Consider the following 20495-nt stretch of genomic DNA (forward strand, 5'->3'; position numbering starts at 1 on the left):
AATGTGAGCGAATTTCAAACACTGGATATATATATAAGAGGGTGGCTGCAGCTGGGTATTTGTCCATAAGTACAGGAAGCTCTTGGTGGTGACCTGTCAGACTCCCAGCTAGTTAGCACATTTGTTTGGTGGTTGGCAGTTGGTGGTTATGGTCTTTAGAGATTGGTTCTTTGATTTGGGTTTCTTGTTTTGTCTTTGTTTTGTTTTGTTTTGTTTGTTTGTTTTGTTTTATTTATTTATTTATTTATTTTTTAGGTGGCATCCTTATTTGGTGTTCCTGCTTAGGATGCATAGTAGTGAGACTAGTGTAATGCCGCAGAGGACTTATTCCTGCCAGGAGAAGGCCTTCACAGACCATTACCAGGTCTTGAAGGACATTGGGTATGGATTGTTTTGTCAAGTCAAACTAGCTCGCCATCTGCGCACTGGAGCTGAGGTGGCAGTGAAAGTCATTCCAAGGAGCATGTGGAAGACTTTGGTCCTCCCTGAAATGCAGGCGATGAAGACCCTGAACCACCCGAACGTGATCCAGCTCTTTGAGGTGATTGAAACCTGCAAACAGATCTACATCGTGATGGAGTACGGGATTGGGGGAACTTTATTTGACCTCATCCCGCCTGGGGGCATGCAGGAGGAGGAGGCCAGGAGACTCTTCAGGCAGATCACGTGTGCGGTGTGCTACTGCCACAAGATGCACATCTTGCATGGAGACCTGAAGCCCGAGAACATTGTGCTGGATGCCAAAGGCAACATCCGAATCATCGACTTTGGCTTAAGCACCATGTTCAAGCCTGGGCGGAAGCTGACCCACTTTTGGGGCACCCTGGAGTACCATGCCCCCGAAATTGTGCGCAAGGAAATACACGAGGGTCCCCCAGTGGACAGCTGGAGCCTGGGTGTCATTTTGTATTTTATGTTGACTGGTCACCGCCCATTTAGGGCATCCAGCAAGAAGAAGCTAAGGAAGAAGATCTTACACCCGAAGGTGAAATTTCCCCAGCATGTCTCGGCCGAAGCACAAAGACTCTTAAAGAAAATCTTGATAGTGGACCCTAGAGCAAGGCTCTCCGTAGAGGAAATCTTGGAGGACCCATGGCTGAATCAGGATGAGGAGAATTTATCTTACCATGATGTTCCCCTCCCCAACCTCTCAGACCCCACAGTACTGACAATGCTGTTCGACATGGGGTACGACCCTTACAGTACCTGGGTGTCGCTGTCCCAGAGAAAGTTTGATGAGGTGATGGCTTCCTATCTCATAATCCAGCGGCAGATAAGCCAGGAGGCAGGCTGCATGAAGCCTGTGAGAAGGGATCCTTCCATTTCCCCTGCCCTCCTGCAGAGGAGGGCGAGTGAGCCTGCCCTTCACACCTTCCCCTTGCCCTGTGAGCATCATCAGCCTCAGGAGGCCAAGGAGTCAGGGCAGAAGGGCTTCAGAAGGGCCAGCTGGCCTGCCATTAGTCTCTGCTTCCTGCATGAGAAGCCCCCCACTCCCAGGCTAGCCTCCCAGCATTACTCTATGTTCGACTCACCCCAACCCTGCCCATCAACAACAGACAGCCATGTCTCCCAAGATGCCACCACAGGGAGTCCCTGGGGTCACAGGAAGGGCTGGAAGCAAGTAAGGCAGAGGATCGCTGCCTCCTTTCGCATACTGTGCTGTAGCACATCCTCATGTGATGGCGAAAACAAGGCTCCTACAAGGAGATTAGAATCCTATGTTACTACAGTTCAGATGGACCAAACGAAGAAACAGCCAGCCAGAGGACCTTTTGCTCTGTGGATGCTGTCATCACTATGTGGGCATTGGTCATGTGGACCCCAACAGCTGCAGGACTGAGAGGGCATACTGGTTGGGCTTCTCCACATGGGGTCCAGCCAGGAGCACACCTGGATCTACCTGGACATCAGGCGCCTCCCTTGCCTTCACCTGCCGGGAACATCAGATGAGACTGTTTACCCGGGGACCCTTCCCCTGCCCTGCTCTTCTCTGTCCTTTCTCCCATGCTCCTGGGATGGCAGAGATATTTCTTAATAAATTTGTTTCTCTCAAATTGCATAGTCAAATTGATATTCTAAAGATTAAAAAAAACTAATCAAACAAACAGGGTGGGGGGTGTCTGTGAGTGAGGGCTGGAGCCCACCAGGCATCCTCTCTAAGGCCTGCACCACTGTGCCTCCCTCTCCTGTTCAATGTACAGAGACTTACTCGCCTTGAACCAGTGCAGATGAGGACTCACTTGCTTTAGCTTGTGTACAAGGGAACACACTCACCTTTAGCCAATGTAGATGGAGACTCACTTGCTTTGATCTAGTGCCAGTGGAGACTTGCTCCCATTAAACTAATGGATGAATGTTTTGACTTAGAGCCAGTGTAGATATGAGTGACTTTGATCTGGTAGCTTTTGGCAGAAGGAATCCCTCTCTGAGGTATGTGGAGAAGAAGGTGGGTGGCAACTGTTGGAGAAATCATATCCGAGAAGACCCCGGAGAGTTCTATGACATCATCTCCTTCATACTGTTTGCTAGGAAGTCGGAGGGGGCCAGGGGTTAGGGGTGGGCTTCCTGCAGCAGTGACTGTGTGCCTCACCACCTGCCATGCTGCCTCGTCACCCAAATCTTCCTCTTGGCTCCTGCTTGTGAGAAACTAATGTGACTCCATTTTTGAGAAACCAGCCTCTACCTCAGAGCAAAGCCTGTCCAGGAAGGGAGCATGACCCTTGTCCTTGGAAAAACCCACAGAGCACTCCTAGGCACCTACCCACCCTGCTGAGTTGCTTGTCTGCAAATAATGAAAGACCTGCAGCGCCAGGTGTCCCTGACTCAGGCTAGGTGAGGACCCATAGCAACCCCCTAGTAACCACCAATCAGCATGAGACAGGGAAAATACCTGGGATGCCAGATGACCCCCCCAGTAGTTTATGGTGGTTGATAACATGTTGGGAAACCATGTAGTTTAGTACATACACCCCTCGTGGTTTAAACCAGTCAGTTCAAACGAACCCCCCTCTTGTACTAGCCAATCACCCCTACCCAACTTGTTCCCGCCAGTGAATGTGCTAATCAATGTTAAGAGCTGTCGTTTGATTTTCCCCACGGTGTGGAATGATTTGCTGTATGATGTTGTGATGCATAGAGTATCCCCCTAAAACCTATAAAATCTCACTGAACAAAGGACCAGGACTCACTCCCCGGGACCGCTGCATTGGAAACGGTTGTGAGTCCTGGCTCGAGCTTGCAATAAAGACTCTTGTGTGATTGCATTGGATTCAGCTCCTGGAGGTCTATTGGGGTCCCATGAATCTGGCACAATACTTAGAGGTAGCAGAGGAGGGAGCACATGGGATTTGGGGAGTCAGATGACAGGCCATCTTATGGATGCTATTTACATAAAAGCAAAGTGTACCCATGTGGAATTGCTCTTTGTTTTGGGTTCTCTTGATGCTGAAGTTTGTAAATTAAAGGGTGCCCAAATGAAGAGTGGGAATACTGTGTTGGCCAGGAGGAGAGGCTCCAAGTCCTTCTGCCCTGATACCTTTATAGGACTGCGCCCCCAGAGTTTATCTGGCAGTTTTTTCCTATTATTCTCTCAGTGGTCAGATATGGATATACCTTTTAAAAAAAGTATGTCACATGTGTCATTTTAGTAGTTTGCTATTTTGTGATAGGCCTCTAGTTGTAAGGTTATCCGATGGAAGTTTTTTAAAGAGAAACTCTGCACACATTTTTCTATAGAAAAATCCCAATGGTGGTGAATCCCCCTAAGGCAAAGCCACTTCCCCGCTTGAGTCAGGGCACAGGGTGTACAGACAGGAAATGGCCATTTTCTGACCTAACCTTGGCCTGAGGAAGGGATTGCCTAAGAGCTGCCTGAAAGATCACAATGTGCAGGAGGTTCTGGGAAACAGGAGAGGCCATCATGGAGGTGGTCCTGGGGAGGAAGCCCAGGCTCAGGTGACAACTCCAGGCCCACATTGGGACAATCACAGGGGTGTGCAGGGATCCTGGAGGACGGAAGGGGGCCAGTGTAGAGGAGGAACGCCTTTTTGCATTTTGTGTGGCTTGTTCACAGGAGCAGAAGGACATTTCAGCCCTATTTTGTATTTCATTTAAAGACAGGGTCTCATTGAGTTGCTTATTGCTTCGCCATTGCTGAGGCTGGCTTTGAACTTCTGATCCTCCTGTCTCAGCCTTCTAAGCTGCTGGGATTACAGGTGTAGGCCACCATGGCCAGCCAAGAAAAATGGATTTTAAACAGTGTATTTTTGAATGTATCTGATACATCAAAACATAAAAAGTATACACATGATGAGGTTTTGTGATATTTTAATACATGGGTACATTGTGAAATGTTTAGATCAGGTTGAACATATCTATTTCCTAAAACAACATTTTTATGGTAAAAAATTCAAAATCCTCTGGCTTTTGCAGATACCCAATTCATAACTGCTATATGTAGGTGCCATGTTGTACAAGAGCACTCCAGGAGTTCTTGCTCCTATCTTAATGGTGACTTAGTACCCTTTGATCAACATTTCCCCATTCCTCCTCCCCCCTACTCTCCCCAATCACTGGTAAGCACCATTCTATTTACATCTTCTATAAATCAACTCTTCTAGATTCCATGCATTTGTGAGATCATGCAGCCTTTGTTTCATGCACCTGGCTTACTTCACTTAATAATCTCTAGTTCCATCCATACTGTCACAAATGCCAGGGTTTCTTCCTTTTTATGGCTGAGTGGGATTTCATTGTGTATATGTACCACATTTTCTTTATTGGTTCAGCAGCTAATGGGTACTTAAATTGTTTTCATATCTTGGTTATTGTGAATAGTGCTACACAATCATGGGACCTGCCAATGTCTCTATGACACCCTGATTTTATTTCCTGTGAATATATCCCATTAGAGGGATAGTTGGATCATGTGGTAGTTATGTTTTTGAAATTTTGAGGAGCCTTCATACTATTTTCATAGTTTAGCTATTGTGAATTGAATTGTATCATCATTGATGTGGCTATATTAGTATAGTATGCTGAGACATACTATATTAATATGGGTATAGACCGAGGAGTGGGATAGCTAGGTGAAATGGTGGTTCCATTCCAAGTTTTCTAAGGAATCTCCGTACTGCTTTCCAGATTGGTTGCACCAAAATGCAGTCCCACCAGCAATGTATGAGTGTGCCTTTTCCCCCTACATCCTCGCCAACCGTTACTGTTGTTAGTCTTAATAGCTGCCATTCTTACTAGCATGAGATGAACTCTTAGAATAGGCACAAGGTGTACAGACAGGAATTTGCATTTCTTTAATTACTAGAGATGTTGAACATTTTTTCATACATTTGTTGATCAATTTTATGCTTTTTAGCTCAATTATTGAGTTTTATTTTTTTTTGGTGTTAAGTTTTTGAGTTCTTTATATATTCTGGAGATTAGTGCTCTATCTGACATGCATGTGGCAAAAATTTGCTCCCATTCTGTAGGCTCTCTTCACCTCATTGTTTCTTTTGCTGAGAAGGAGCTTTTTAGTTTGATTGCATCCAATTTATTAATTCTTTTCTTTACTTCTTGTACTTTAGGAGTCTTGTTAAGGAAGTTGGGCCTAATCTGACATGATGAAGATTTGGGCCTGCATTTTCCTCTATTAGGCTCAGGGTCTCTGGTCTAATTCCTAGGTCCTTGATCCACTTTGAGTTGAATTTTGTGCATGGTGAGAGAGAGGGTTTAGTTTCATTTTGATGCATATGGATTTACAGTTTTCCCAGCACCATTTGTTGAATAGGCTATATTGTCTCCAGTGTATGTTTTTGGCACCTTCTCCAATGTATGTCTAGTATGAGATAACTGTATTTATGTGGGTTTGTCTCTGTGTCTTGTGTTCTATACCATTGGTCTACATGTCTATTTTTGTGCCAATACCATATCATTTTTTGTTACTATAGCTTTATAGTATAAAAGATCTGGTATTGTGATGCCTGCTTCATTCTTCTTGCTAAGGATTGCTTTGGTTATTCTGGGTCTCTTTTTTTAAAATATTTTTTAGTTGTTGATGGACCTTTATTTTATTTATTTGTATATGGTGCTGAGAATCGAATCCAATACCTCCCGCATGCTAGGCAAGTGTGCTACCACTGAGCCCCAGCTCAGCCCCTCTCTTATTTTTACAAATAAATTTCATGGTTGCATTTTCTATTTCTATAAGGAATGATGTTGGAATTTTAATTTGTATCACTTTGAATCTGTATAACGCTTTGGGAAGTATGGCCATTTTGATAATATTAATTTTGCCTCTCCAAGAGCATGAGAGATCTTTCCATCTTCTAAGGTCTTTTTCAGTGTGTTTCTTTAGTGTTCTGCAGTTTCTTCTGTCTCATTGCTCTGGCTAGAGTTTCAAGGACTATGTTAAATAGAAGTGGTGAAAGTGGGCATCCCTGTGTTATTCCTGTTTTAGAGGAAGTACTTCCAATTTTTCTCCATTTAGAATGATGTTGGCCTTGGTTTTAGCATAGATAGCTTTTACAATGTTGAGGTCATGTTCTTACTGTTGTTTTAATAGCTGTCATTCTGGTTTTTCTAATGTTTGGAACATGAAAGGGTACTGTGTTTTGTCAAATACATTTTCTGCATCAATTTCTATAATCATGATTCTTATCTTTAAGTCTATTGATGTGATTAATTATATTTAATGATTTCTGTGTGTTGAACCAATCTTGCATTCCTGGAATGAACTCCATTTGATCATGGTGCACTATTTTATAAGTATGTTTTTGTATGAGATTTGCCGGAATTTTATTGATAATTTTTGCATCAATGTTCATCAGGGATATTAGTCAGAAATTTTCTTTCCTTGATATGTGTCTGTCTGGTTTTGGTATCAGGATGATACTAGCTTTGTGGAATGAGTTTGGGAGGGTTTCTTCCCTTCTATTTCATGGAATAATTTGAGGAGTACTGAGATTAATTCTTTTTTGTAGGTCTTGTAGAACTCAGCTGTGAATCTGTCTGGTCCTAGGCTTTTCTTGATTGGTAGGCTTTTGATGGCATCTTCTATTTCTTTGCTTGAAATTGATCTGTTCAAATTGTGCATGTCCTCTTGCCTCAGTTTGAGTTGATCATATGCCTCTCGAAATTTTTTAGTGTCTTCGAGGTTTCCTATTTTAATGAATTATAATTTTTCAAAATAGTTTCTATCTTCTATGTTTCAATTGTGTCTGTCGTGATATTTCCTTTTTCATCACAAATTTTAGTAATTTGAGTTTTCTCCCTCCTTCTTTTCATTAGAGTGTCTAGGGTTTGTCAATTTTATATTTTTTCAAAGAACCAGCTATTTGTTTTGTCAATTTTCTGAACTTGTTTCTTTTGTTTCAATTTCATTGCTTTCCACCCTGATTTTAATTATTTTCTGTCTTCTACTATGTTGATGTTGGTTTGTTCTTCCTTTTCTTGGGCTTTTACCTATAATGTCCGGTCATTTATTTGTTGACTTTTTCTTCTTTTAATGAAAGAACTCCATGCAATGAACTTTCCTCTTAGTACTGCCTTGGCAGTGTCCCAGAGATTTGGATAAGTTGTCTTGGAGTTCTCATTTATCTCTAAGATTTGTTTTTAATCTCCTTCCTGATGTCTGCTGTTATCCATGCATTATTCAATAGCATATTGTTTAGTCTCCAGGTGTTGGAGTAGCTTTTCTTTTTAATTTTATCATTGACTTCTAATTTCATTTCATTATGGTCAGACAGAATGCAGGGCAGTATCTCTATTTTTTTTTTTTTTTTGTATTTGCTAAGACTTGCTTTGTGGCATAACATATGATCTATTTTGGAGAAGGATCCATGTGCTGCTGAGAAGAAAATTTGTTCACTCGATGTTGGATGGAATATTCTATATATGTCTGTTAATCTAAGTTATTGATTGTATTATTGAGTTCTGGAGTTTCTTTGTTTAGTTTTTGTTTGAAAGATCTATCCAGTGGCGAGGGAGGTGTGTTGATGACACTCAGTATTAATTGTGTTGTGGTCTGTTTGCTTCTTGAAATTGAGAAGGGTTTTTTTGATATACATAGATATTTATGATTGTTTTGTCTTGTTGATGTATGACTCCCTTGAGTATTATGAAATATCCTTCTTTATTGCATTTCACTAACTTTGGTTTGAAGTCTACTTTATCTTATATGAGGATGGAAGCCCCTGCTTGTTGATGTGGCCCATGTGAGTGAATGTTTTTTCCCATTGTTTTACCTTTAGTCTGTGGCTATCTTTTCCTGTGAGATGAGTCTCTTGAAGGCCACATATTGTTGGGTCTTTTTAAAAAAATCCAATATGTTAGACTATGTCTTTTAATTGATGAGTTTAGGCCATTTACATTCAGGGTTATTATTGAAATATGTATTTCATTTTCATTTGTATTCCCAGGCATTTTGGTTTATTTTTGGTTTTTTTAAGGTATTAGTAACCTGTAGGAACACAACAAGATTATAGGGTAGAAACTGCAATATCTCACCTCTGAACTGCAAGAGAGGAAGACTCACCAACACATGAAAAAACAAGGGAAGAAAGTGCCCCAAACAAACCAAGGTGATACAATAATAGAATCCACTGACACTGCAGTCGATGAAATGTCAGAGAAGGAGTTCAGAATGTACATAATTAAAATGATCTGAGCATCAAAGAATAACATAAGAGAGCAAATAAAGGCAACAATTGATCTGCAACAAAAAGACAAGAGAGCAAATACAAGTAGCAAAAGATTTCTTAAAGAAAGAGATTCTGAAAAAAAGCCAAACAGAAATCCTTGAAATTAAAGAAAAAATAAATAAAATTAAAAAAAAACTAAATAGAAAGCATCACTAACAGACTAGATCTTGGAAGACAGAACCTCAGACAATGAAGACAAAATATACTATCCTGAAAATAAAGTTGACCACATAGTGAATATGGTAAGAAACCATGAACAGAATATCCAAGAATTATGGGATAGCATCAAAAGACCAAATCTAAGAGTCATTGGAATAAAGGAAGGCATGGAGATTCAAACCAAAGGAATGCACAGTCTCTTCAATAAAATATCTGAAAATTTTCCAAACAGAAAGAATGAATTGGAAAATCCAATACAAGAGGCTTACAGGATACCAAATGTACAAAATTACAACAGATTTACATGTAATTTTATATATATATAATATATATTGTATAATATATAATAATTATAATTTACACATTATAATGAAAATGCCTATCATGCAGAATAAGGATAGAATTTTAAAGTCAGGAAGAGAGAGGAATCAGATCACACATAGAGGGACCCCAATTCAGATCTCAGGAGATTTCTCAACCCAGACCCTCAAAGCCAAGAGATCCTGGAACAACATATACCAAGCTCTGAAACAAAATGGATGCAAATTAAGATTCTTATACCTAGCAAAATTAACCTTCAGATTTGATGATGAATTAAAAACCTTTCATGATAAAAGAAAATTAAAAGAATTTATGGCAAGAAAGCCTGCACTACAGAACAGTCTTGGCAAAATATTCCATGAGAAGGAAATGAAATGAACAGTAAAAATCAGCAAAGGTAGGAACTACACTAAGGGAAAGGACAATCAAAGGAGAAGCCAAGTTCTGTTAAAAACTTCCTATTGATTCTATTTCTCTACAGAATCCTGAAAAATACACCATCCTTTCTGTCCTTTAGGGTTCATGTCTTTAAATCCTTAATTGTTGTTTTTCAGCACTTTTTGCTCTTGTTATAGAGGGACATACTAAAGAAAAGTAATGTTCAGGGTGCCATCTTGGAAGAAAGATCAAGCTTTTAGTTTCTATGTGTGTGCAGTTCAGCTACCTTCTTAACTCTTCTCAATACCTCTATGTCTCACTGTCTCAGGAGCACTTCTAACAGGGAACTGCTATTTGGGACTCTAAAAAGTTGGTTTTGATGATGGTGTGATCTTTTTTTCAGGGCCCACATTCTTTAAAAAGAATGCCATAATATTGAACTGAAACTTATATACCATAAAATAACATTTACTTGCATTGTTTAATGAAGTTTGGCAGATGAATACAGTCACATGAATACTCCAGTGAAGCCTGAAAGCATTTCCATAATTCAACATTCAATGAATTTTTCTTTGGAACCACAGAGAATCTAGTTAAAAAACTGGGCTAAACTGAGTAATATTTTACTACACAAATTGACCTGATTTTTTTTTTATTAAATAAGGATAAGAAGTCACTCTTTAAAAAGGAATAGTTGATTTTTTTTACTGTTTTTTTTTATCATTTCAAAGCACCATACTGTACCATCTGAGTGGTTTCCTGATAAGCCCAGTTGGCCTTATTGTCATAATGCTATTATGACTGTGTGTTTAGACACAGAAGAGCTGGGGATCAGGGTGGGGAAGTGCATCAGCATCTAGGACACACATATTTAAATCCTGGTTATTTATTCACCATTTGTATGTGTATGTGCACACTATTCAACCATTTGGGTCTCAGTTTCTCATGTAAGAAAAGGGAGAATAATAGTCCCTGCCATGAGAGGTAATTGCAAAAATTAAATGAGTTGTAAATGTAAAGTATGTGGAGCAGAGCTGACATAATGGTGAGCATAGTTTGAGAGCTGGTTTTATCAGCACTGTGTGGATTGCAGGGTTAAAAAATGGTCTTGCAGAGCATCAAGTACTCATGTACCTGAACCAGTGTTATGGAACATAAGGAAATATGGGATGCCATTTGTGAATTATTTGAGCTTATTTGAACATCTTCACTTGGCCTTGAGATTTAGGTTTGGCATTGCAAACTATTTGTGGCTCCTTTCACTCAATGGATTGTGCAATGCTAGGGAGACTGCACTGCTAGCTGTGAAGTTGGGTGTAACCTGTTGGAAACTGAACAGCCCATCTCCTATCTTAATTGGTGAAGAACATTCTAGGGAAGACATTTGATATTTCTGCCATACAAATAAAGCAAATGCAAGCTCTTATCCTCTTTCCAGTGTGAAAGCTCTGTCCCTAAGCTATAAGAGCCTTCCAACCCTCCTCCACGGCCTCCCCCCACACCCCGCTTTTTAAAAATACTTCCGATGTCCTTTAGTTTCTCTGCTGTTTTCTCTTTCTTAGCTTTATTTCACAGCCTGCCTATTCCACTGAAGAGGAGTCTTCAATTCCACCACCTGCATGGGCCATGGGTGGGATAGAGAAATATGGAAAATTGTGGCATTGGAAAGAGACAAATGGCACTTGGAGATGTAGAAGAGCAAGGTTCTTGAGCACCAGTGTGAGCTCAGTGAGGCAGCACCTCATGGGGGAAGGGCCAAACAGAGGAGAGCTGCTCCCTTCATGGCAATATCAGAGCAGAGGGAGGGGAAGGAGACACAGGGAAGAAGCACCCATTCAGGGCATGACTCCAGTGACCCATCTCCTCCAGTCACTTTCCACCTGCCTACAGTTAACACCCATTTAGTCCATTGAAATGAGTAGGGTCTGATTAGGTACAGCCCTGGTACAGCACTACTATTCAGTCATTTTGCCTTTGAATATTCCTGCCTTCACACAGCAGCTTTTTGGGGAACACCTAATTTTGAAACCACAAAAGGTTTAAAAGCCTATCTGCTTAGAACTCTGAGGCAGGGGGATCATATGTTCAAGCCCAGGCTTAGCAACAGAGCAAAATCTTGTTATTTTCATGTGAGTATCAGAAAATGTGAACTGAACAACAGAAAACATAAGCTACAATGGACTGAAATAAACCAATTTTTGAAAAGCATGAACTACCCAACAATATGAACCTTTCAGGGTCCAATGATCATTAGGAAGTTAAGTTGCTAATTTGAGAATCTCCAAAGGGATCTTGGGTATAGGTGGAGAATTCTACCTCACAATTAAAGAAGAATCAGTACAATTCTATGCAATCATTTCCGGGAAGCAGATGACCAAGGAGCAATTCACAAGTTATTTTATGAGGCTAGCATTACTATATCATTAACTAGAAATTATAGTGTCAAAATAAACAATGGAAGAAACCCAAAATTGAGTGTTCAAATTCCATCCTAAAGTAAACATGAAAATCCCTATATCATAGTACATTTCATTGATAAGAATAGAATAACAGGGCAAATTCAACATCTATGGATAAAAACTGTTAGAAAACTAAGAATATAATGATATAGCTTGAAATATATCCCTTGAAAGCTTTCTTAGGTTCTAACAAGACTGAAGGAAATGGCATTATGATGATGTAATTACCACAAGATTGGCTCCTAAGGGAATAGGACAAGCCGGGGCAAGGGCCAAGCTTCTCCTTTCCTAGCAACAAGGGACAAACAAGGAAAGGAGACACAGGAAAGAAGTACCCTCTCAGGGCTTTACTCCAGTCACTTTCCACCTACCTACAGTTAACACCCAATATATCCATTGAAACGAGTAGGGTCAGATTAGGTACAGCTCTCACAATCCGCTCATTTTGCCTTTGAATATTCCTGCCTCAACACAGCAGCTTTTGGGGAACACCTCATTTTTAAACCACAAGTGCCTTAAGCCTATCTGCTCGGGACACCGAGGCAGGGGGAATCACATATTCAAGCCCAGCTTAAACAACTCAGCAAGCACTCGTCTCACCATGAAAAGGAGACAGATCTAACTCAGTGGTACAGCACTTGCTGAAAGTGTGAGAGGCTCCTGGGTGTTGGGTTGAGTTCCAGTATATACAAAAAGAACAAAATAGAAAAGATGTAGGGCGAGGGGTTCTGAGGAAATGAGTTCCGTTTTCTGCCTTTCCATCGTATGAGGACACAGCACCAAATTGCATTGACCTAGAAGTTGCCAGTCTACACATGTGGGACTAGATAATTTGTTAATAAATCACCCAGTCCACGGCATTTGCTTTCAGCAGCATGAAGGGTCCCTGAGAATGCCTCCATGTCTTCCCCGTCTGGGAAGGACACTAGTACTGATTCTAGGATTCTTGGCAATCAGGGATTGTTCTTTATCACTTTGAATGTTTGAACCCACTGTGTTTTGTTCCTTAGTGCTTCCTCTCTCTAGACCCCATAGCTGTGCCTACCATGCTTGAGAGTATCTTAGGGAAGAGAGCATCATATAGTATCATGATGTGAGGGGCTACGATCCTTTTGACACCCACGATTCAGTGTTGGAAATAAAGAAGTTGAATATCTTCAGTGTAGATATAAAAATGAGGTCATTCAAAGGCTAAGTTATTACAGACTTCTAGACTTGAAATGAAAAGTCCATTGAGATCCTGTTGTGGCATTCCTTCCTCCACAGAAAATCTTAACTAAGCTTCTCCAGAAATTTTCACCGTAATTTATTTTAGGACTCTCAGCAGAAGAGTCTCTACAGAAGAGTTCTGTGTAGGTAAACTTCCTATTATCCTGTTTCTGTATTTTCCTTGGCCAGTGCCCTGGAAAGAAATCAGCACTCTGGTGCTGTATGCCCTTTTACTAGTTTTTCACAAACATAGATCCAATATAGTACTTTATAGCTGCAAAATGTGATTTGAAAAAAAAGACAAATCCTTTAACCAGGCATCTGGCCTTGAGCTGGAACTTCACAGAGATGTCTATACTTCTAAGACAGTACAGGCTACCAATTGGGCTCCATAGTCACAGCTGGCAGGAGGAGGAAAGAAAGGGGAGAAGAAGCTCTCCCTTCTCAGGCACTGTCTTTGAAGGGTTAATTTTCCCAAAAGAGTAAAAGAAAGATGTGCTTTTGTGTGAACTTCTGCAGACTGTGAACTTCTGAGCCCCTCCCCTAACAAACTGGGTATAAAGTTCTGAAACTACTTGAACTTGGAAGTCAGGGCATTACTTGATTACAGTGAAAACTGTACCCTCTGAACCTGGCTGCAGCCAAGGCAGCCAACTGTACCCTCTGAACCTGCTGTCTTAGGTTCCCTGCATCATCTGTCCCCTACAAGCGCAATGTTCACATTTTAATTTAAAAAAAATACATGCCAGTTTCCATAACCCATTGAATGAAATCCTTCTTGGATTCCATTCTTATTCTTACTGTGAAAGTAGAAAAGGTCCTGTAGGCTCAAAGGGTGATGGCCAGTGGGGGTGATGCCCAGGCATGATTGGGCCATTTCTTGCTGTGACCTCACAAGGAGCCATTGTGAGGGAGTCTGAATCCCAGGGTATATAACAGAGTGACTGAGGCTGGGATTTTGTCCATAAGTACAGGAAGCTCTTGGTGGTGACCTGTCGGACTCCCAGCTAGTTAGTGCGTTTGGTGGTTGGCGGTTGGTGATTTGTGGTCTTTGGCGATTGTTTCTTTGATTTGGGTTTTTTGTGTTATCTTGTTTTGTTTTTTGATTTTGGTTTGTTGTTTTAGTTTCTTATTTTGTTTTTAGCTAGCATCCTTAGTTGGTGTTCCTGCTTAGGATGCATAGTAAGAGTAGTGAGTTTAGTGTAGTGCCTCAGGGGCCTGGCTCCTGCCAGGAGAAGGCCTTCACAGACCATTACCAGGTCGTGAAGGACATTGATCATGGGGCAAATGGTCAGGTGATCCTAGCCCGCCATCTGCACACTGGGGCCGAGGTGGCGGTGAAAGTCCTGCCAAGGAGCACGTGGGAGAATTTGGTCCACTCTGAAATACTGGCGATGAAGACCCTGAACCACCCGAACGTGATCCAGCTCTTTGAGGTGATTGAAACCCACAAACAGATCTACATAGTGATGGAGTACGGGGTTGGGGGATCTTTATTTGACCTCATCCCGCCTAGGGGCATGCAGGAGGAGGAGGCCAGGCGACTCTTCAGGCAGATCGCGAGTGCAGTGTGCTACTGCCACAAGATGCACATCTTGCACAGAGACCTGAAGCCCAAGAACATTGTGCTGGATGCCAGAGGCAACATCCGAATCGTCGACTTTGGCTTAAGCACCATGTTCAAGCCTGGGCAGAAGCTGACCGAGTTTTGGGGCACTCTGGACTACCTCGCCCCGGAATGTGTGCGCGAGGAAGTACACGAGGGTCCCCCAGTGGACAGCTGGAGCCTGGGTGTGATTTTATATTATATGTTGATTGGACACCGCCCATTTATGGCAGCCAGCATGAAGGGGCTGATGAGGAAGATCTTACACCCCAAGTTGAAATTTCCCTGGCGCGTCTCAGCCAAAGCCAAAAGACTCATCAAGAAAATCTTGACAGTGGACCCCAGAGCAAGGCCCTCGGCAGAGGAGATCTTGGCGGACCCGTGGCTGAATCAGGGTGAGGAGAAGTTACCTTCCCATGATGTGCCCCTCCCCAACCTCTCAGACCCCACAGTACTGACAATGCTGTTCGACATGGGGTACGACCCTTACAGTACTTGGGTGTCGCTGTCCCAGAGAAAGTTTGATGGGGTGATGGCTTCCTATCTCATAATCCAGCGGCAGATAAGCCAGGGGGCAGGCTGCATGAAGCCCCTGGGAAGGAGGGTTGCGCCTCGCCCATGCCCCAGGGATCCTTCCATTTCCCCTGCCCTCCCCCAGAGGAGGGCGAGTGAGCCTGCCCTTCACACCTTCCCCTTGCCCTGTGAGCATCATCAGCCTCGGGAGGCCAAGGCGTCAGGGCAGAAGAGCTTCAGAAGGGGCAGCTGGCCTGCCATTAGATTCGCCTTGCTATATGAGAAGCCCCCCACTCCCAGGCTAGCCTCTCAGCATCACTCTGACATACCCCAACCCTGCCCATCAACAACAGACAGCCATGTCTCCCAAGATGCCACCACAGGGCGTCCCCAGGGCCACAGGAAGGTTTGGAAGCGGGTGAGGCAGAGGATGGCTGCCTGCTTGCGCAGACTGTGCTGTTGCACACCCTCATGTGATGGCGAAAACGAGGCTCCTACACCAGGAGAGCAGAAACCTCCTAGGTTCACAAATCGGGTGGTTCCTACATAAATGGACAGTTCAGATGGACCAAAGGAAGAAACACCAGCCAGAGGACTCTCTACTCCATGGATGCTGTCACTATGTTGGCATTTGTCACATGGACTCCCACAGCTGCAGGACTGAGTGCCTACTGGCTGGGCTTCTCCACATGGGGGGTCCAGCCAGGAGCACATCTGGATCTATCTGAACATCAGGCATCTCCCATGCCTCCACCTGCCGGGGACATCAGATGAGACTGTTTTCCCTGAGACCCTTCCCTCCTGCCTTTTCGCATGCTTTTGTATGCAGTGATATTTCTCAATAAATTGGTTTCTCTGAAATTGCATAATCTACCTGATATTCTAAAAAATTTTTAAAAAGAGGCTGATCTATAAAAGGGGGGAAGTGTCTGTGTCAGAGCCCACCAGGCATCCTCTCCTAGACCTAACTGCTTCCCTCTCCTGTTTAATGTACATAGACTTGTTCACCTTGAACCAGTGCAGATGAGGACTCACTCACTTTAGCCTGTGTATAAGGTAACATGCTCACCTTTAGCCAATGTGGATGTGGACTGTTTCCTTAGTGTGGAGGGTCTCTTGCCTCTCACCAGTGTAAATTAATCTCACATGCTTTGACCTATTGCCATTGGAGATTTGCTCCCTTTAACCCAGTTGGATGGGACATAACTGACTTTGAGCTGGCAGCCTTTGACAGAAGGAATCCCTTCCTGAGGTGTGTGGAGGGGATGGATGGCAATTGTGGAGAAATCACATCTGAGAAGACATTGGAAACCCCACAGAGTTCTATGGCATCATCTCCTTCCTACTGTTTGCAAGTAAGGCCGAGGAGGGCCAGGGGTTGGGATGGGCCTGCCTATGGCCCTGACTGTGTGCCTCACCACCTGCCATGCTGCCTCACCATTCCTCGTGGCCCTTGCTAAAGGTAGTAGGGAAGGGAGCACATGGGGTTTGGGGAGTGGAGATGACAAACCATCTATGGATATTTGCTTAAAAGCAAAATGTACTCATGTGGAATTGCTCTTTGCTTTGGGGTTCTCTTGCAGCTTCTGCTATTCCCTCAATGATTGGGTGTGGATACCTTAAAAAAATGTAGGTCACATGTGTCATTTTAGTAGTTTTTTCCATTTTCTGAAATTAGGCCCCATTTGTGAAATTGGGATTTTTTTTTTTAAGGGAAACACTTTGCATGTTTTATATGGAAAAAAATCCCTATGGTGGTGAATCCCTCTAAGGCTTGAGGCAGGGGCACAGGTGTGTAGCCAGGAAATGGCCATTTTCTGACCCAACCTTGGCCTATGGAAGGGATTGCCTAAGAGCTGCCTGAAAGGTCACAAAGTGCAGGAGGTTCTGGGAAGCAGGAGAGGCCTACTGAGGATCATGGAGGAGTGTCCTGGGGAGGAAGCCCAGGCCCAGGTGACAACTGCAGGCCCACACTGGGACAGTCACAGAGGTGTGGGATCCTAGAGGACGGGAGGGAGGCAGTGTAGAGGAGGAACACGTTTTTGCATTTTGTGTGGTTGTTCTCAGGAGCAGAAGGACAGGGTGTCCTGGGCTGGCATTTGCCTCGAGGCCTGCCCCTGGGCCAGGCTGGCACTTGTCAGGCAGGTGTTCTCCCTGCGGCTCCTAGAAACAGATGTTGGCCTTTCCTCTGGGGTCAGTGTAACTCCTGCTCTAGGTAGGAGGAAAGGGCTGTTTCATTTACTCAAATATTTATATATGTTGATGTCGAGTTCCTTCGTGCTGAGGACTTTCTGTTGAGTAGAGGACAAACCATGGGTTCCATCCTTACAACCTACACCAGCTTTTCCACTTTTCCAAGATGCCTGTTCCCTCCAGGGCCTTCTTGCCTCTTCCTGCCTGTTGGACACAAGTATAGTCAAGAGGCGATGGTATGGGCAGTGCATATCTCCAACTGACAGGAGTTTATCCAGAGTGGTCTAGAAAGCCATTTGTGACATCTTTCATCTTCACAAACACTGAATAGAATAGGTCTCATTTTTAGAGTGATAGAAAATTAAACCTTACTAGTTGTCTCCATTGCTCCTTGAGATGACTGGCTATATTTGCTTCCTAAAACCAATGAGATGTTGGAAACAGCTTTACACACTTTTGATTTCACCCTGTCTCTCTGCAAGCAATAACTGCATTTCACAGACTAATCTACTTTTTCACATTCAAAGGTGATTTGAACATTGTGATTCTAGTCTTGCCCTTTGCTCTCTCCTCTTGATCTTTCTCTGACTTTTCTCTTTCCTTTCTCGGTTACCTCTTTGCTTCTTAGGCTACATTGAGACTCCTACTAGGATGTGCAATTTGATCATAGAAGTTTTTTTTTTTTTTTTGTAAATCATTTCAGGGAGAGTTTGATATCTCCCTTTACAGAATTTTAAGAGATGATTTTGGTCTGGTTCATATCTGTAATCCCAAATGACTTGGCAAGCAGAGGCAGGAGGATCACAATTTGAAAGGCAACTTTAGCAACATAGTAAGCATCTTTCTCATATTAAAATTAAGCAATAATAATAAAACAGACTGGGGATGCAGCTCAGCAGTAGAGGACCTGTGAGTATAGTCTCCAATCTCTCTCTCTCTCTCTCTCTCTCTCTCTCTCTCTGACACACACACACACACACACACACACACACACACAGCAGATTATGTTTAAATTGATATTGACCATTCTATCTATATTCTGGTGTTTTCCAATTCAAATGTCATACTGATCTCCATCTTTCCTATTTCTTTAAGAAGCCGCATTAACAAAGTGCTCAGTTTTCCATGAATATATTTTATAGTTCACCTGGGTAATGTCTGATGCTGTGCTGACAGAGCAAGTGGTGTAGATTCTGTTTCCTGAAGATTGATCATCTATTGATCAGTTGACAGATATTTTTGTCTGGTGGTTTCTTACACTGATGGAAATGAGAAAACTATGTTATTTCAAGAAACCTCTGTTAGGACTGCAAACTTATAGGTCTTTACAGTACTGCCCACCTCTCTGATTTTTTTTTGGTTGAGAAATGAATTTCCACAGTGAATTAAAAGACTGAAATATATAGACATTTGGTGTAATGTCTCTTTACATGGAATTTTAATAATTTTTTTCTGAGAATTGACATATATACATGAGTATATTATGAGAATATGACATATACACGAGTTGTTATCAATTTTATTTCATTGATTCCTATTCTGTAGGTTAAAAGAGAGCTATGTAGTAGGTTTAGAAATAGTTGATTAGAGACCTTCTGTAGGTCCCATTAATTAGTCGTATTTTTTATGTTAGGGTGATAAATTTTAAATAACTATGTTGTGTTAGTAATTATTCAGAAAGCTTTACTGATTTACAGGGATTGGCTTTTTTTTCCTAAAGTTTTTAGCTGGTCACACATAAGCATATTAACTGAAATACCATCTTATGTTGCATTATTGTAATTAAATGGATTTTGCATATTTTGGTATAAGGTATTTTATGAATAGTATCAACATGGTAGCCGTATTAATAATCCTAAATCATTTATATTAGCTTTAGGATATCTGTATGGATATTCTTTGAATAAAGAGTGGTTGAAACTTTACTAGAAAGAAAATAGTGAAGGCCCACTGGGCAGTTCTAATACAAGAGGGTTGAAGAGCCCAGATTCTCCAGATACCTCAATACCAACCAAGTCAAGTTTCAAATTACTCTGTGTATGTTTGATTTAAAGCTTCCCCTCTGCATGTGAAATAGGGATAAATACAAAATAGGATGTCAACAAGGCAACCAGTGAAGTGGGTGCTTAGGTATCCTCATGAGACATCAAAGTGAGATATGAAAGTAAGACATGAAATGTCTGCAGGCAGTCTGTCTTTTGCTGATAGTGGAGGGTAGACTCTTCACTTTAAAAAATTTTTGCATTAAAATTCTTAATACACCATTATACCATAATTTATATTTCTGCTTATATATAAGGTATGTTGACACCAAATTCACATCTTCATACGTGTATTTTGTATAATGATGAGGGTCTCTTTTGATTTATCATCTTGATTGGAAAACTCGAAACATCAACAGGCAGGTGTCCAACTTTTGTAGGGAGTATTTTTCCAATTTATTTGCATTCTTTCAAAAAAAATTTTTTTTATTTGGACACAATGCCTTTATTTTATTTATTGTTATATGGTGCTGAGGATTGAACCCAGAGCCTTCATATGCTAGACAAGCACTCTACCACTGAGCCACAACCCCAGCCTCATATTTGCATTCTTAAATTAGATATTCCATGACTTTATTGCACAGAGAAGATAAGAAGAAAATCATCTTGGCAGAAGATTGCCAATGTAAATGGCAAGAAATTTCCTGTTTAGAATTTTTTTCTTTTTTGTAATATCAGAAATTCTGAAAATTTGTAGATGGTAAACCTGTTTCAGAGTGAAAAAGAACAACATTGATTTTGAACAGTATATTTTTGTACTTAAATTTATTTTGGAACATAAAAATCATAAACACAAAATCATAATGTAAAATTATGTAATATTTTGATTCATGTGTATATTGTAAAATGTTTAGATCAGGTTAAACATATCTATTTCCTCCAACATATTTTTATGTGTTGGAGGAAATAGAAATTCAAA

General features: G+C 41.7%; 2 protein-coding genes across 2 annotated transcripts; both read left to right on the forward strand.

Annotated features, from left to right (window-relative positions):
* Nucleotides 1-310: 310 nt before the first annotated feature.
* On the forward strand, nt 311-1840 carry LOC144365117 (sperm motility kinase 2B-like). The gene has a single exon (XM_078015915.1). It carries the CDS (start codon nt 311-313, stop codon nt 1838-1840), a length of 1530 nt encoding a protein of 509 aa, XP_077872041.1.
* A 12557-nt stretch (nt 1841-14397) lies between these two features.
* Nucleotides 14398-15891, forward strand: LOC144365118 (sperm motility kinase 2B-like). Its single transcript, XM_078015916.1, has one exon. The coding sequence runs from the start codon at nt 14398-14400 to the stop codon at nt 15889-15891; it is 1494 nt and encodes a 497-aa protein (XP_077872042.1).
* The last annotated feature ends 4604 nt before the right edge of the window (nt 15892-20495 follow it).

Source organism: Ictidomys tridecemlineatus, chromosome 6 (genome assembly GCF_052094955.1).
Source record: "Ictidomys tridecemlineatus isolate mIctTri1 chromosome 6, mIctTri1.hap1, whole genome shotgun sequence".
NCBI lineage: Eukaryota > Metazoa > Chordata > Mammalia > Rodentia > Sciuridae > Ictidomys > Ictidomys tridecemlineatus.

Excerpts from the sequence above, each read along its gene's own strand:
- LOC144365118 (XM_078015916.1), top strand. The coding sequence starts at position 14,398 with ATGCATAGTAAGAGTAGTGAGTTTAGTGTAGTGCCTCAGGGGCCTGGC.
- LOC144365117 (XM_078015915.1), top strand. The coding sequence starts at position 311 with ATGCCGCAGAGGACTTATTCCTGCCAGGAGAAGGCCTTCACAGACCAT.